The following is a 17,177-nucleotide window of genomic DNA, read 5'->3' as shown; positions in this document are numbered from 1 at the left end:
AGTAATTGGATCATGCAAGTTGAAACAGAATGAATATCGTATACACTAATATATCTAAAAATTCCTATAAAATTTTTTTTAATTATATGTATTCGCTTTTATGTAGCAAGAGATAAGAACATTGAACTTGTGTGACGATTACACTTTATCTTGCAATATAACTGCATTTATGCTTTTATAGACTATTTGCGTTGCGGCGTATAGAAAGTAACTGTATGTAACAATTTTATTTAAATATTTTAATGAAATGTATTTAACAAATAATAATTTTAAATATCGCATGTATTTAATTTGTTTAAATAAAAATGCAAGTCATCTCTCTCTCTCTCTCTCTCTCTCTCTCTCTCTCTATTTATTTTTGTTTCTCCTTCAATATCCTTCAGGATACCGTTACTAGTGCAAATTACATTTAGTCTAAAATATCGCGTGTATGTGATAATTTCTAAATATATGAATAATAATAATTTTTGAATGATATCTATGTTTACACATAAAATTGCGGATGGATATTTCCAGATTAAAAGCGAAAGTGAACTCTATATCAGACTTTATCTTATCGAATTCGATATCCTTCAAACGCAAGTTACATTTAATATAAAATATCGAACACATGATAATTCTCAAAAATATAGGTGTGATAATTTTTGGACAATATCTGTCTTCGCATATAAAATTGTAGACTTATACTTCCAGATTTTCGCCCGTCTTCAATGGTACATCATATAGTTTATCTTTGTCAGCATTGCCACACAAGATACGAGTTCTTTGAAATATGTTCCGGGCCATTTCTGATAGTCTTGCTTATAGATAAAATTGCTTATATTCCGGTATTCATAGTCGGATCTTGTATATAAAATCGTCTTAAGTTTATCTGCAGATACTCCGTAGTCAAGAAACGAATCGTACAACGTTTGAATATATATATAAACTTGAAACAATATTAAATATAATATCTGACTACAAATACCAACCATATTTCTCTAGTAAGTTTCTCCTAGAGATCGAAGTGAGCAAGTGAGCTATATGGTCGCAATGGTCACAATGACAAAGTGGGGATGTTGAATTGGTAGGGAGGAATAGAGAAGTTTAGCAGGCGGTGTAACCGGTTCTGGACATCACCATTGTTGACTGTAACAACGCAATAAATGCCATTTCTGCCTCTGTGAATTCGTAGAATTCGCCGAATTGTAAGTAGAACTTGTCTATTCTTATCCATTCAGATTTAATTCTTACCCCTTGACTGGATAAATGAAGATTGTAAGTACCATGATAATACATTGAATATCTTACATAAAAGTGTTTTGTAATCATCACTTGGTTGTAATACCGGCCGGTAAATTAGTGGCCCTTGTGGAAGTCGACTAATTAATAGTTCTGTCACAATAATGATGTAATAAAAGAAATGAGATCAATTCGGAGTAATCACGGCATTGCAAGTATCGCATTAAGGTTATATATATATTAGTTGAGAATGTGTATTAGAAGAGAGAAACGCCTCATTGTCAATAATGATGTCTTTCTCATCAATAAATAGGATTGAATAAATAGGAATCACATCATGTAGAAAGTCCAAGAACTGCGTAATGTCGTGTTATAATTAAATGTACATTTTCTCTATGCGTATTTTAAATAGAATGCTAACATTTTTATACAGATTTCATATTACTGTGCACAATATATTTTACGTATAAGAATTGCGATAATTAAATAGTTTGCTGAGAAAATCTTGAAAAATATCTTGCAAAAAAATTGAGTCGTCGAAGGCTAAAAATGGCAAATGAACGAATATTATATGTTACATCTAGAAACTTCTGTACAATCTTGCCAGTCATGGATTATAGCGATTACGCGTTATCACATAACTGCACTCATGTTTTTATAGAAGAAGGGTTCACGATGAATAGCATTGTAAAAATGACAACTTCATCTTTAATGAATAATACACAATTTTACAAGTACTTGAACTTTTGTCAAACTGTTTTAAATTTTGATGACATTTGCAACAGATTTAATGTAACGTAAATTTTGGCTTAACTTGAAGATGATATCGGTTAAAGATTAGTTCGTCTCGTCAAACAAAATTTCTTCATTGAGACCGAATAATGTTGAAGAGTATTAGTTGTTGAAATACCTTTATGTTACTAGAATTACGATAACGATGAAGAGATGAATAACGATTGTTTCTTCTTTCAGCAACATGCCTTCTTATAAGCTGACTTACTTCCATCTTACGGGATTGGCCGAGCCCATTCGCTTGCTGTTCAATTATGCCGGTATCGAGTTTGTGGATGAACGTATCGACAAGAATGATTGGCCAAAACTTAAGCCGAGTATGTGTCCGATTAATATTAATAATACATGCCCTTATTAACATTCACTGATCGCTTAAACTGGCTCAAAACTATTCTTATATACGATTAGTTGCGATAGATTCAACACAAAAATATAATTTTCATATCCTTATAAAGCGCCGACTAATCTTTCGTTGTAACGTACTTCCTCGTGCTTAAGCATTCCTTAAACATTGTATAGCATAATCCCTGCGTCCAAATATTTTATTTGAGAGAGATTATATTATACAATTTGATGTTGAAACAAGATATTTTCCGTTTCATTGAGCTTTCTTATAAAGCAGAAGCGGAAATGAATGTTGCTTGTTTTGACAATAGAGCCTTTTATTTTTTATTACGTATTGCAATGATCTGCGCAGGACAATCGGTGTTGTTATGCAAATACAATACTTTGTATTCAGTTCTTTAATGATTCTATAATGATATTCACGTTCTTAATATCATCTTTCAGCTATGCCATTTGGCAAAGTACCTGTGCTCGAGGTCGATGGAAAGAGAATCCATCAGTCTGTAGCTATCGGCCGTTACGTGGCGAAACAATGCAGTCTTGCTGGCAAGAACGATTTGGAGTCTCTGGAAATCGACTCAACCGTCGATACCATACAAGATTTGTTAGAAGGTTAGTAGATATTATTTCATTTATTCAATTTTTAGCCAAATTCTTTTGTTTACCAGAAGCAGAAGTTTATATTTTGAAATTCGTATTCACAATTTTTTTTAGATGTGTGTTCAGATCTCAATAATGTGCAAACGGATTTATTCGCAAACGATAGTAAATTCAATTCATCGAAACGCTTGATTCGGAGTGTTCGAATCTACTTTATCTTCCTTTTTTTATTGCTTGTACTAAATATCGTGGCTTTTCAGATATTTATGTGAACTACGTACGGGCTAAAGAACAGAAACTCGAGATTGTCGATGAGACGGTGTCGTATTACTTGGAACGTTTGGACGCTCAAGTAAAGAGGAACGGTGGTCACTTCGTCGGCGGTGCTCTGACGTGGGCCGATCTCACTTTCGTCGGTGTCTTGGATTACATGAATTTCTTGACGAAAGAGAACGTCGTTGAGAAGTATGAGAACCTGAAACAACTCCGAAAGAAAGTCGAGGAGATACCGGCCATCAAGAGTTGGATCGAGAAGCGTCCGCTGACTTTGTACGAAAATTATATGTAAAAATTCGTTATATGTGATAATTTCTTAGAGTGATAACCGACCTTTCGATAAAGTTTTTCGTTGGTGCGTTGCATTTGAGTAAAGTATCGACTTTTCTTATTTCCAAGACGCTTACATTTACATACGACAGGCGCGTATGATGAATTTTAGATTGCACTGAAGATACAAATGTATATTTTAACACTTGTTGAAGACTGACTGTTACTGATATTGTTATAAGACAATAAAAATACTGTGAGATTTTTAATTACATCTTGAAAAACGAACTATTTTTTCATTATGTAACTTTGTACTTCAATAAATCACTACTTTTACTATTTTCTTAGTGATTTCTTTCGCATTCGCCTAACCTACTTTTCCATTCCATTGTTATGATCTATCTACATTCCTGTATTCTCACCATTGTCATTATTTTTGCCTTATTTTTCCTTATTTTATAAAATCCTTTTGTATTTAAGTTAAAGTAAATATGGTTTTAGCTGTACGCTGCATTCCCAGAAAAAAATTTCATATCGACAGCAGCATAATTAAGAATTTAACAGGGTCAAGAGGTCGATTACCTAGATTTGCAAATAGATATCTGTCTTCAAAGCGCTATTGATACAGAAGAGGCGTGTACAGTAAATAAAATACATAAGTGCCGAGTAATTAATTGACGATAACGCAGATAACGCACTATCTGCTTTTATATAGCAGCATTTTAGATAGCATTGAAGATGTCTCTTTAGTCATATCGTGATGTGGCTTTTGCAGTTGCTAGGTTGCTATATTACTGTAGAGTGTAACTATATTGCCACCGAAGGTCGCACAAGTTAATTTCAATTGAGGGAGCTTATGACTATTCACTGAGTAACTGTAAACGTTTACTGTAGAGTTTTCTATGTATTACGCCGTAATGTGACACAATTACACTTCAATATTTGGGTCTTTCCAGAAAACACACAAAATTTCGATAAAATATTAACATTAATTAATAATTTTTTCCCAAGAATATTCTTGCAATATAGTGAATGTTTGAAGAAAGTTCTCCACTATGTCCTTCAACTAATTTATGTATAGTGTGTGTAAGCGACTGGCTTAAAAATTTGTTACGCCTATACTTCGTGTAGATAAAGATAATAATACAAAATATTTAAATAAAAATTTAATATATAAATAACGATCGACTGATATTAAAAGATAGATATACTAAAAAGCTCGATAATTCAAATTCAAATGAGAATTGAGTTAGTAAATTCTTTGCATTTTCTTTCATTGACTTTTTTAAAGATTAAAACTGTGTACTTTTAATTTATAATTAAATTTTTAATCATTTTCTTAATATTTTAAAGTTGCAACTATTTCGCTATTAATACTCTGCTATATTTAATCAACTTTTATAATTATTCATCATATTTTTCTTTCGACTTTTTATGCGCGTGAAACTTGCAAGTCATTTAGAAGAAATAACGGGCTTATTAATTGATAATACACTATTAATAGCGTGCAGAAGAATTATGAAACAATTTACGTAATGATGCGCATTACATGTTGCAGATAATGTCAGTACAGAACCGTACCTTATTTACAATAAGCTTGGATGATACAATTGCTGATTTGAAAATACAGCAAGTATTAATGAAAAACATATGGCCAGCGATTGCAGAATTACGTTTATAGCTTTATTCCTGGCAAAACATGACATTATTTCATTATTAATTATATGTCTAAATATTTTAGAAAATTTTTTATTTAAAAAAGTACATTTTTATGTTATCTTTTTTTTATCTATCTTTTATCTAATTATCTAATTTTTATGTTATTATATTATATAAATAATATTACATTATTATATATATATATATGATATTATCAATTAACATAATCGATCTTAACTTTTATAATTTTGTAATGTTACGTTACATGTTTGTTACGATTCAACTCTAGATAGTATAACGTTATCGCGTGATAGCAGACAATTATTTTGATCACTTTATTTTATCATGAGTCACTCTTTCTTGATTAACATCGCGATAAAAAAATACGAGACGTGCAGCTTTTTTTTCCATATTAGTTAATGGCAATGACTAATATTTTATCGTTTGTAATAAATTGTTTGTTAAATAAGAGAAACTAAGAACAATCAAAAAATTCCTGTTATACTCTAATATATTTACCGTAAAAAAGAATAAGCAGTAAAATATTAAGTGCGAAAAATTCTGTCTATTGTTGTAACGATAGGCCTTGATGTAATTTCACGTTTCACTGTTCCGTGATTAGCATCTGGATCAGAGAGAAAAAGAGAGAGAGAGAGAGAGAGAGAGAGAGAGAGAGAGAGAGAGAGAGAGAGAGAGAGAGAAAATAAGAGGTTCTCTTTCTGAGAAAATAAGAACATGCATTTTTTTTCCCATTGGTGTTACATGCAACCTCTGTGCGTGCACTCTGAAAGATACATTCTGTGCCTTGTATTGTACGTGTGTAAAACCAGTATTTCTCCATAATCGTTCGTGGCAAGAGGACGTATATCCTCAAGGACGTGTGCCCATAACGTAGTTACGTTTCAAACAAACGCTCAGTCGTTCTCGATCCGTGAACAACTTCGCATCGGTTACCTGAGCTTGGATCTTTTACGAGATATCAGATAACAGACTGCAAGGTAATGAAGAATTATATCTTCTCTATTTCGTAACCTGCTTTTAAAATAAACACTCGAAATAGATACGAATTAATACTTTTAAAAATTATTTATTTTTAAATAAATACAACTGTTATAAGGATACTAATGCAATTACGTAATCAAATGTCGAATACTAAATTTGATTATGTTTCTAATTTTCTATTTCTAATCTTTACAGTTAATGATCAATAACTGTTTGAAGAAGATCTAAAAGTAATGATTGAAGCTAGTATCGATGTATTTATCGCGAGTATTTTCAATAATATACTGTACACATGTCATGCAGATGTTTGCGTTTAACGCTAGCATTAGTATCCTCGCTTAGATATTTCTAAATACGAGCTAAATATTTTTATATTAATTTTTATATTAATCTTTACAATTTTCAGAAGATGCCGACGTACAAGCTAACGTATTTTGATGTTACCGGCCTTGGAGAGTCACTTAGGTTCCTGTTAAGTCATAGTGGCGTTAAATTCGAGGATGTTAGACTCAAGTTCGATGATTGGCCGAAGTATAAACCAAGTATGCTTATGTCATACGTTATTATTTTTAAATTATGAAACAATCGTAATTTCAATTGCTTTTCCATCGAAGTAACGCATAGTATTGTAAAATTTATTTTGCGATTTTTGCAGCTATAACCGGTTTATTCAACGATCATTTAATCGCGTTTCCATCATACACGCGCACATGAAACAAATATTGTTTGCAATAATCTAACGGAATTTTGACAAATTATAGACATGCCCATGGGACAAATGCCGGTCCTGGAAATCGACGGTAAGCAGTATCATCAGTCTAGGGCGATCGGTCGCTTCCTCGCGAAGAAAAGTAATTTATACGGATCCGATGATTTCGAGGCCATGGAGATCGATGCCGCTGTTGATTCTATGGACGATATAAGACAAGGTAAGACTGTTGATAATGAGCAAACGTGAGAGGATATGACAAGTCAATTATATAATCATCAAAACAACATAATTGTGACTTCACGAATCTTTCGTGCCGACGGGATTAATCAATATGACGCATGCACGTTGCGCATATATGCAAATCGAGTGGGGATTTAATGTTACTGTTGCAAGGTACTCTGTACAGCTATATAGCAGCTATTTAAAGTTAACAAACTATGTATTTCCTGAACGATTGTCGCGCGCTGCATCATTATCGCTCTTCTCGCGGCGTTTCACAACGGAAGCTCTCTGTATATCTCTGTACGACGCAAGATCCGTAAGGCAAATTTATTTTTGCAGCTCTGTCCCTTTATTATTGGCAACAAGATCCCGCCCTTAAAGAGAAACTCAAGGAGACCGCCTTCGAAAAGTGGCCCTACTATCTCGACAAATTCGAGGAACAAGTTAAAAAGAACGGCGGATACTTCGTGAATGGCAAGGTAATAATTTTTAATCAAGTTCCAAGCTACTGATCCTTGTCTCGTTAATTTTGTCTTTGTAAAGAGACAAAAATATATTTCTGTTATATTATTTTAGCTGTCGTGGGCAGATTTCCTGTGGGCTGGATATTGTGAGTACCTGAGCTTCGTCCTGGGCGGAGACCCGAACAAGGATCATCCCGAATTGAAGAAGCTAGTGGAGAAAGTTCGCGCTTTGCCCAACGTTAAAGCTTACATCGAGAAGCGACCCAAGACTCAATTGTAAATAAAACAAAATTTGTAATTTTATATATACTCTTCCTTTAATTTGTTACGCGTCAATGTCGTTCTTTAAGAACTATTCTCTTTCGAAATGTTTTGTAAAAGAATAGCGTGCTAATACTGCGAATGCGTTGCTTCCGAATAGCTTCAGGCAATTTCTCTGTACTTTAACACCAATTAATATTATTACGTAACAAATCTAAAAAGGAAATAAAATCTTTTGCATTCAGTAAAAGAGTGTGTGCGTTTGTTTTTAATCTCTTCTCATTTATATATATGTTTGAAAATGTCCTGTTTAATTATCAAGCGATTTCGTATATAATTATTATTGATAATACACATCTTTAATAATACCGGATATCGTGTTATAATTAGCACAAAATTATGTTGTTTTTTTTTATTACTATTGCAAATAACAGCTTTTTTATACTGGGTAAAAATGTTCTTTTTATATACGACTTTTGAATGATATATATTTTATTCTTTCTTTCTTTATTATAATCATATAAAATATATGTTAATAGTAACCAATTTATATTATTAAAAATATTACTGTATAATTTTAATTTTATGCTGTGTTTTAATTGAATCCACGGCAATCGGCATACTTTGACAGGTAATTAATCTAATTCTGTGGTTCCACTTTGTTTTACAAAAAAATATTCTCAATAGTTTTTAATATTTCTATGCAAATTAATAACAGTTTCATATATTAATACGAGAAATCTCGAAATTGTTATGCTATTATAATGTATGCTTTTACATATTTTGAGAAGTATTAGTGTTATGTTATAGAAAAGCTGAAAATAAAATAAAAGGTAAAAATGATAATTTGATTTTGCAACTCATATTGTCTTTTATGTTTTAAACGAAAAGAAAAAAAATGTTAAATCTCTATCCTCCTGAGATATTTTCAATATAGCAATAGAAAGAACTTACTCCTATCTAAGTGGATCCCGTCTCTTTCGTAAATATTTTCTTCTGTTTTTATATTTTCTAGTAAATGTAGGTTTTTTTCTCAAAATATCGCATTAATTACTATTTCTATAATAGAACATATTGCTGTTTAATAAAATTTGCCTCTCTTAATAAATAAATGTCTATATCTTGAGTTGAGTTTCTCAGTAATTTTTGATCCAGCACACTACCGGTAATCATCAAACTTATCAAGTGTATCGTTGTCTAAATAAAATTTTTTCAAGAAGACAGTTTTTTTTACTTATTTACACTTAAAATATATATTACGTAGTGTATCGTAATTTTGTTTTCGTGGACGCTGATGGGAATTGTGAATTCAAATATTATTTTGCGGATATTCTGATGCATATCAAAGTCAACGTAAGTGTAAAATAATTATTATAAAATTAATCACTTCTCACAAATACAATTAATATCTAAGTTTATTGAAAATTATATTTTGCTTATAGTGTTGATTTAATTAAGGAAAAAAATAAGAATAACGTTATTGATTTATTTTGTAAAAATGACTTTTGTTTTTTTTTTAAATAAGATTTAAAAAGTACTTAAATTAAATTATTTTATATAACAATTTTATGTGAGAAATTGCAAGTAATTTGCTCATCTAATTGCCAGAATTATAAACAACGTGAATTCGGAAATTACTATTAAGTGCATGCAATTGTGAACTTGTTCATTATTATATAAATTAGTCCTTTATTATATTAAGTATTTAGTTAATTATTATATACGAGCGACGGCTAAAACTTTTTATATTATTCAAGGGTATGTATCTTGATAACATATGTCAAAATGAAGACCGTATCTTGTTGCTCCGTTAAATGTATCATTTATCAGATATAATTTTGTGTGTGTAAATCCAGTTCTACATAATCGCCAATATTTCTATACATATGTCCCAAATAACGTATACATATGTAGTTACGTTCTAACAAAACGCTCAGTCGTTCTCGATCCGTAAACAACTCCGCATCGATTGCTTCGATTTTTACGAGAGACCAGATTACAGACTGCAAGGTAATGTGGAATTATATCTTCTCAATTTTTTAACCTAATTTTTGAATAAATACACGAAACGGGTGCAAATTAATACTTTCGAAAATTATTTATTTTTAAATAAATGCAAAAGTGGCTGTCATACTAATGCACTTACGTAATCAAATGTCAAATATTAAATTTGATTATATTTCTAATTGTCTATTTGTCATCTTCACAATTAATGCTCAATAATTGATTAAAGAAGATCTAAAAGTAAAGATTAAAGCTAATATCGATATATGTATATTTATTGCGAGTATTTTGAATGATATACTGTAGAAGAAGTGCGAGTATATTGCGAGATAGGGGGGGTGGGGGGTGGGGCAATATAAATCGTCACGATATCTAGCTTATTAAGTGTTACACTCAGCGGACAGCAGTGGATTTAGTAGCTACTGGATCCCTAATCTAACGTACGAAACTGCATCGTAGTACCAGGTGTCATAGAATTAATACGTTAAATTGAAGATTTGATGTGTATCGCTTACTGCGTAAGATTTAAAAATCCTTTCCTAAAGTGTTAAAGTACATGCACTAAAATAATTTCAGAAATTCAGATCTTCTTTACCTACTCTAAGGCTAATAGGTCGTCTAAACCTGTCAACTTGTGACATTTGCTTTATACAAAAATTCTACAGTTTGTTGTTACAAAATGAGAACACTATGGAACGTGGATTACATGAATAAGAAATAACAGAGTCGAATCCTCAAAATCAGGTTTGGACACCTGATATAAAAGATTAGTGTAAAAAAAAAATTAATGCGAATATGTAGTGCGATATTAGTACGGAAAAATACCAGAATATATCGATTATCGTTTGCTGAGGGATACATTAGTGCATAATACTTGAACTTTAGAAACGGATTTTTAAATCTGTAAAGGCAATAAAAAGATAAGTTTGTTTTACAAAAATCGTGTTTAATCGGTAAAACAAACAACTTTGGAATCTTTAATAGTTTTCAAGTCATCTCAAAAAAGGCTTAGGATATCCCACAATACTAACACTTGTTCCACTTTACATGTTATGTTGCACGGAAGCTTGCGTTTAGCATTAAGTTCTTTGTTTATATTTTTCTAAAAACAAATCAAACATTTATATCTATTTTTATATTTATATTTATAATTTTTTTCAGAACATGCCAACGTACAAGCTAACATATTTCAATGCTGCCGGCCTTGGGGAGTCTATTAGGTACTTGTTAAGTCATTATGGCATCAAATTCGAAGATGTCAGAGTAGACTTCGATGATTGGGCGACTTATAAACCAAGTATGCTTATTACATATATGTATATTTTTTAAAATGATAAAACAATCATAATTTTAATTGCTTTTCCATCTAAGTAACGATTAGTATTGTAAAATTTACTTTATAATTTTCGCGGCTATATATAATCTGTTTATTCAACGATCATTTAATTGCATTTCTATATCATAAACATGAAACAGATATTGTTCGTAATGGCGCTTTTACAAATTACAGACATGCCCTTGGGACAAATGCCGGTCCTAGAAATCGACGGTAAGCAGTATCATCAGTCCAGGGCGATCGGTCGCTTTCTCGCGAAGAAGGGCAATTTATATGGATCCGATGATTACGAGGCCATGGAGATCGATGCCGCTGTTGATTCTATGGACGATTGTAGATTACGTAAGAATTTTGATATCATCAGCAAACGCAAGAGGATAACAGATTAATTATACATAATCATCAAAACAACATAATTGTGACTTTATGAATCTTCCGTGCCGACGGGATTAGTCAATATGACCTATGCACGTTGCGCATATGCAAATCGAGTAGGGATTTAATATTACTGTTGCAAGGAACTCTGCACAAAGCAGCTATTTAAAGTCAACAAGCTATATGTATTTCCTGAACGATTGTCGCGCGCTGCATCATTATCGCGCTCTTCTCGCGGCGTTTCACAACGGAAGCTCCGTATCTCTGTTTGCGACGACAAGAATCGTAAGGCAAATTTATTTTTTGTAGCTCTGACCCTTTATTATTGGGAACAAGATCCCGACTTCAAGAAGAAACTCAAAGAGACCGCCTTCGAAAAATGGTCCTTGTTTCTCGACAAATTCGAGGATCAAGTTAAAAAGAACGGCGGATATTTTGTGAATGGCAAGGTATAATCATTTTTAATTGCGTGCCAAGCTACTGATTCTTGTCTCGTTAATTTTGTCTTTGTATATAAAGAGACAGAAATACATTTCTATTGTTTTAGCTGTCGTGGGCAGATTTCGTGTGGACTGGATATTGTGACTATCTGAGTTTCATCCTGGGCGGGGATCCGAACAAGGATCATCCCGCATTGAAGAAGCTAGTGGACAAAGTTCGCGCTTTACCTAAGATTAAAGCTTACATCGAGAAGCGACCCAAGACTGAATTGTAAATAAAACAAAATTTGTGATTTTATACTCTTCCTTTGATTTGTCGTTCTCAATTAAGAACTATTCTCTTTCGAAATGTTTTCTGAAAGATTAGAATGCTAATGCGTTATTTCCGAATAGCTTCAGCCAATTTCTCTGCGCTTTCACAACAACTAATATTATTACGTAACAAATATAAAAAAGAAATAAAATTTTTTGGATTCAGTAAAAGTGTGTGTTTATCGCTTGTTTTTAAATTCATCTTATCTGTTCCATATATTTATCGAGCGATTTCGTATATCTTCATTGATAACGTATATCTTCAATAATACCGGATATCGTGTTATGGTACAAAGTTGTCTTTTTTAATTACTATTGCAAATAACAATTTTTTTAATACTAAATTTAAAAATATTTTGTTTTTAATACAATAACTTAAAGGTTACAAATTCAATTCTTTCCTTATATAATCATATAAATATATCTTAATACCAAACAATTTTTTGAAAATTATTTGCTATTATATGATTATATGATTAAAAATGTTACTGTATAGTTTATTTTATGCTATGTTTTAATTGAATCAGCGATTCATTTTAGTGTAAAGAAATAAGATAAAAACCCAAATATTACGCATTGTCCATCGAAGTTTAAATGTTTTTAGGATATAAAAATTATATCTTGTGTTATTTTATTAAATTGCAACAGAATTCTTAACAAGTCTAATTATTGTTGCAATAACTAATTAAAAATAAAAGCTAATCTACTAATTAGAAGGAAAATTTAAAATTCGAGAAACTAATTTTTCTTCCGGGCCTTGTTTTATTATTATATTAGACAGACAGAAAATAGCTACAAAGATGACAGATCATAGACGAAATTTGAACAATAAAAGTTATTGAAATGTGTTTTTCATATAATATCGAAATATATATTGAGCAAAAAAATATTGAATAAGTTATTAATTTTATATTATAATTAATTAATAGTAATTCATTTCTTTGTGCTTTCCCTAATACTACCGACAATATTACAGAACGGACATCAATCAAATTAATTATAGTCGTATTTTGGCAAATAGCAGATATAACTTCTAGTAATTCTAGGGTTTTTCTTTCGAAACATTGCAATCGTAATCTTATTCGTAATCTTATCATTTCTAATATTAGAACGCATTCGTTTAATAAAGTTTTGCTCCTCTTAAGAAACACAGATCCATCTTGATTTGAGTTTCTCAGTTCTCGTCAGTGATTTATAGCAAACACACTTTAGTCCAGCACACTAATATCGTAACATTGCTTATCAAGTGTATTGTTGCCTAAATAAAAGAGAAGACAGTTTTTTTTTTACTTATTTATACTTATAATGTTACGTAGTATATCGCAATGTTGTTTTCGTGGACGTTGGGAACTGTGAATTGAAATATTATTTTGCGGGCATTCTGATACATATCGAAGTCAACGTGAGTAAAATAATGATTATCGCTTTAAATATTCATATAATATTATAGAATAAATACATAAATTCATTGATATTTGTATTTAGCTTACAGTGCTGATATAATTAAAAAAAAAATATGAATAAAGAGATAAGGATAATCTTTTAATGATTTATGTTGCAAAATAACTTTTGTTTTTCTTAAAAAAATATTGGATTTAGAAAGTACTTTTTAGATTATTTTATATAACAATTTCATGTGAAAAACTGCAAATAATTTGTTCATCTAATTGATAGAATTATGAACAACGCGATTAAGAAATTATTATTAAGTGCAATTGAGTTTGTTCATTATTATTATTAATTGAGTATTTAGTTATTTATCATATTAAATATTTTCAAAGTTTGTAATAGGAAAAATATTTTAACACACCAAAGTATCATCAGTTATATTTAAATTAAATGCAATAAACTAAATGCTTAATATATCAATAATATGGCCTTTCATTTTATGCAAAAAATTGAAAAATTCGATAAAAAATCAGTTTGTCATTACAATGACAGATTCTAGGTGTGATAATTGATAATGTGTCACTGTTGATTAGTATCACGCAAAATTACTTATATGAATTGAAATGCACTTGTGGAGTATAATACATATAATTCAAACAGAAAAAATATGCATTTTTTCGTTTTTTCAAACTCCATATGTGCACTTCATATTTCTAACTAAAAAGATAATTTTGTATACTTTGCATATCTGATAATATATATAATTTAGTTTTTACCCGTAAAACACTTTTGATAAAAGGACGCTTGTTTGTCCCGAGACTCCCGAGCAGTTAGATAAAGAGTATCGTTTTAGCTGTTAGCACAATATTCGTATTCGAGTTGTGAATAATTCTACATCTACTAGAAAGTTGATTTTTATATAAGAGATCGGATTGTAGACAGCAAAGTAATATTATAATTATAAATTTCTCGTAACTTGTTTTTTAATTAACGAATTGATATGCTTGTAAATTGACATCCTTCAAAAAATTATAATAAAATTATTATAAAATAAATGCGAAATATTCTTAGACTATCTTAGACTATGTAAAGATATAATGGTCTCAATATTCTTATTTCAAAAATCAAGCGAATCCTTATTTTCTAAATTTATTTTTATACTACTTCCAGAACATGTCGACGTACAAGTTAACGTACTTTAATATTGGGTGCGTTGGAGAGCCAATTAGATACTTGTTAAGTTATTGTGACATCAAATTCGATGATGTTAGACTCAGCTTGGAAGAGTGGCCGAAGCATAAACCAAGTATGTTATTTCTATGCTGTAATTTTGAGATTATGAAATAATCGATTGTAAAGTCAATCGTTTAAATATTAATTTATACTATAAAATTTATTCTGTGATCCTCTCATTTATCGTCAAGTTCACTGCTCTCTCATTTAATTATACTTCCTTTATAAATATATTTGTAAAATTAAATATTTTTCAGTAATAATATAATGGCAAACATATAAATCATTTTCGTTTTTACGAATCGTAGACATGCCCATGAGACAATTGCCGATTCTGGAGATAGATGGTAAGACATATCATCAGTCCAGGGCTATCGCCCGTTTTATCGCTAAGAGAAGTAATTTATACGGGTTCGATGAATTCGAGGCAATGGAGATTGATGCCACAGTCGATTCTATCGAGGATATAAGACAAGGTAAAAATGCCGATCGGGTCAGCGAACGCGATCGTGAATAATAGGTCAGTGTCCTAGAGAAACCGGTTGGTATTATGTAATTGAAAATAGGTACAGAAGTTTTCAATATCTCTACGCTAACGGGAGATCTGATTAATGAATATGATGAAATGCACGTTATTGTGTATTATGTTATAATTCGAGTAAAGGATTTTAATGTTACGTAACAAGATATTATACCATAAAATAAAAAAGCGGAAACTATTTAGAATCAACAAACCGTGAACACTTCCTGGACAATTGTCGCACACTGTATCACTATATTGCTCTTCTTGCAGTGATGCAATGTGACTCTCTATCTCTGTGCAACTCAAACGCTTCAACTCAGATTTATTTTCGTAGCTTTGGGTGCTTACTACTGGGAACAGAACCCCGCTTTCAAAGCAAAACTCAAAGAGACCGCCTACGAAAAATTGCCCTTCTATCTCGACAAGTTCGAGGCTCAAGTTAAGAGTAACGGCGGACACTTCGTCAATGGCAAGGTGATGATTTATCGATTGTGTGTCAAATTATCGAGATACCTGTCTTGTTAATTTAATACGAAAAAATACACTTCTGTTATTTCAGTTGTCGTGGCCTGATTTCATGTGGGCTGCATACTCGGAACGTCTAAGTTTTATTTTGACCAGGGATGTGAACCAAGATCATCCGGAATTGAAGAAGCTAGTGGAGAAGATTCGCGCCCTGCCCAACATTAAAGCTTACATCGAGATGCGACCTAAAATTTAATAATACATAACATTTTTTTATATTTATTACTTGTCGATGTGCGTTCTTTGCTCAATTTTTTAGACCAAAATGTTTCATTAACCCTTCATCCCACTAGGTGGGTCGTTTTCGTCCGGGTGAAAATCAAATGTAGTTGTAACTTTTGAAAACGGGTAGAGCGGGCGCCACTGCGAATCCGTAAAAAAAGTTATGCTCCTCGAGAACCCGCCTACCGAGTTTCAAGGCGCCAGACCCCCTCCAGCCGTCACAGGAGACACGTAATTCTTGAAAAAACGAGGTTGGCGGCGAACACTTAAGCACTTCATTTCAAAATAATTGCATGCAATATTTTTTTTATGAAAGGTACGTTTTTCCCCTTCAATTTCTTTTTTTATTCATTTCGATATCTTTATTTGTCTTAAAGTTATGATTTTTTGAGTAAAAGATGATTTTAAAAGTTCTAGTTGTAGTTGCTCCATTTTTTAAATACAAATTATGTGAAAAAATTAAATTGTTTATAATTTTATGATTGATACTTCAAATTGAAAGTTTGAATTACCTCCATGAATTTTTTCAGATTTTTTGTAACACTTTAACACTTAAAAAAAAACGTCAGAACGAAAACGACCCACCTATGCGGCGTAAAGGTGCCAAAAAAACCTATATGCGGACGAAGGGTTAAAATAAAGTTTGTAAAATGATAATGTGCACGCATTCATTATATTATCTATTTCGAAACGGATTGTTATATTTTTATTTAGCAAATTATATGCATATATATTATACAGATGTCATTTTATGAGTTCACTATACAGATGTATTGTCTGTAAAATAAAGCTATAGAAACGTTAACTATCATCGTAATAATATACATATAAAAATAAATGCTGAAATTAATTCAGAGTTGCGCATATACGCACAATAAGTACATCGACAATATCAATAATATATATAAATATCGTAACTACCTTTTAAATATTTTGAGGAGACATTCCTCAATGCAATTTTATTAATGTATGCCTTGAAAGATATTGCAATTCT

At 31.2% G+C, this 17,177-nt stretch overlaps 4 protein-coding genes across 11 annotated transcripts; all 4 read left to right on the top strand.

The window, feature by feature from the left end:
- Positions 1–1,033: 1,033 nt before the first annotated feature.
- On the top strand, positions 1,034–3,843 carry LOC143905346 (glutathione S-transferase-like). The gene is made up of 4 exons (XM_077420754.1): positions 1,034–1,187; positions 2,194–2,330; positions 2,803–2,970; positions 3,219–3,843. The coding sequence occupies exons 2-4, from the start codon at positions 2,198–2,200 to the stop codon at positions 3,524–3,526; spliced, it is 609 nt and encodes a 202-aa protein (XP_077276880.1). The 5' UTR covers positions 1,034–1,187; positions 2,194–2,197; the 3' UTR covers positions 3,527–3,843.
- Positions 3,844–6,000: 2,157 nt separating this feature from the next.
- Positions 6,001–8,074, top strand: LOC143905345 (glutathione S-transferase-like). 2 transcript variants are annotated; one of them, XM_077420752.1, is made up of 5 exons: positions 6,001–6,161; positions 6,572–6,707; positions 6,927–7,094; positions 7,439–7,578; positions 7,676–8,074. In XM_077420752.1, exons 2-5 carry the CDS (start codon positions 6,575–6,577, stop codon positions 7,841–7,843), a joined length of 609 nt encoding a protein of 202 aa, XP_077276878.1. In that variant the 5' UTR covers positions 6,001–6,161; positions 6,572–6,574; the 3' UTR covers positions 7,844–8,074. The 2 variants fall into 2 exon arrangements, with proteins under 2 accessions (XP_077276878.1, XP_077276879.1); XM_077420753.1 differs by having other exon boundaries at positions 6,012–6,161; positions 6,575–6,707.
- Positions 8,075–9,698: 1,624 nt separating this feature from the next.
- Positions 9,699–12,462, top strand: LOC143905343 (glutathione S-transferase-like). Of its 4 annotated transcripts, none has more exons than XM_077420745.1 (5): positions 9,699–9,834; positions 10,990–11,125; positions 11,339–11,506; positions 11,849–11,988; positions 12,087–12,462. In XM_077420745.1, exons 2-5 carry the CDS (start codon positions 10,993–10,995, stop codon positions 12,252–12,254), a joined length of 609 nt encoding a protein of 202 aa, XP_077276871.1. In that variant the 5' UTR covers positions 9,699–9,834; positions 10,990–10,992; the 3' UTR covers positions 12,255–12,462. The 4 variants fall into 4 exon arrangements, with proteins under 4 accessions (XP_077276871.1, XP_077276872.1, XP_077276873.1 ...); XM_077420746.1 differs by lacking the exon at positions 9,699–9,834 and adding an exon at positions 10,186–10,293; XM_077420747.1 differs by lacking the exon at positions 9,699–9,834 and adding an exon at positions 10,221–10,268.
- Positions 12,463–12,604: 142 nt separating this feature from the next.
- Positions 12,605–17,064, top strand: LOC143905347 (glutathione S-transferase-like). Of its 4 annotated transcripts, XR_013259169.1 has the most exons (6): positions 14,249–14,626; positions 14,851–14,986; positions 15,222–15,389; positions 15,771–15,910; positions 15,996–16,499; positions 16,714–17,064. XR_013259169.1 is itself a non-coding variant. In XM_077420756.1 (5 exons), the coding sequence occupies exons 2-5, from the start codon at positions 14,854–14,856 to the stop codon at positions 16,155–16,157; spliced, it is 603 nt and encodes a 200-aa protein (XP_077276882.1). In that variant the 5' UTR covers positions 12,605–13,693; positions 14,851–14,853; the 3' UTR covers positions 16,158–17,064. The 4 variants fall into 4 exon arrangements, 3 of the variants coding, with proteins under 3 accessions (XP_077276882.1, XP_077276883.1, XP_077276881.1); XM_077420756.1 differs by lacking the exon at positions 14,249–14,626 and adding an exon at positions 12,605–13,693 and having other exon boundaries at positions 15,996–17,064; XM_077420757.1 differs by having other exon boundaries at positions 14,248–14,561; positions 15,996–17,064.
- Positions 17,065–17,177: the final 113 nt, after the last annotated feature.

This window comes from Temnothorax americanus, unplaced genomic scaffold, assembly GCF_048541705.1.
Source record: "Temnothorax americanus isolate GAGA-0224 unplaced genomic scaffold, ASM4854170v1 Scaffold6, whole genome shotgun sequence".
NCBI lineage: Eukaryota > Metazoa > Arthropoda > Insecta > Hymenoptera > Formicidae > Temnothorax > Temnothorax americanus.
Note: the sequence above shows the minus strand (reverse complement) of the source record. Positions and strands in the feature narration are given on the sequence as shown.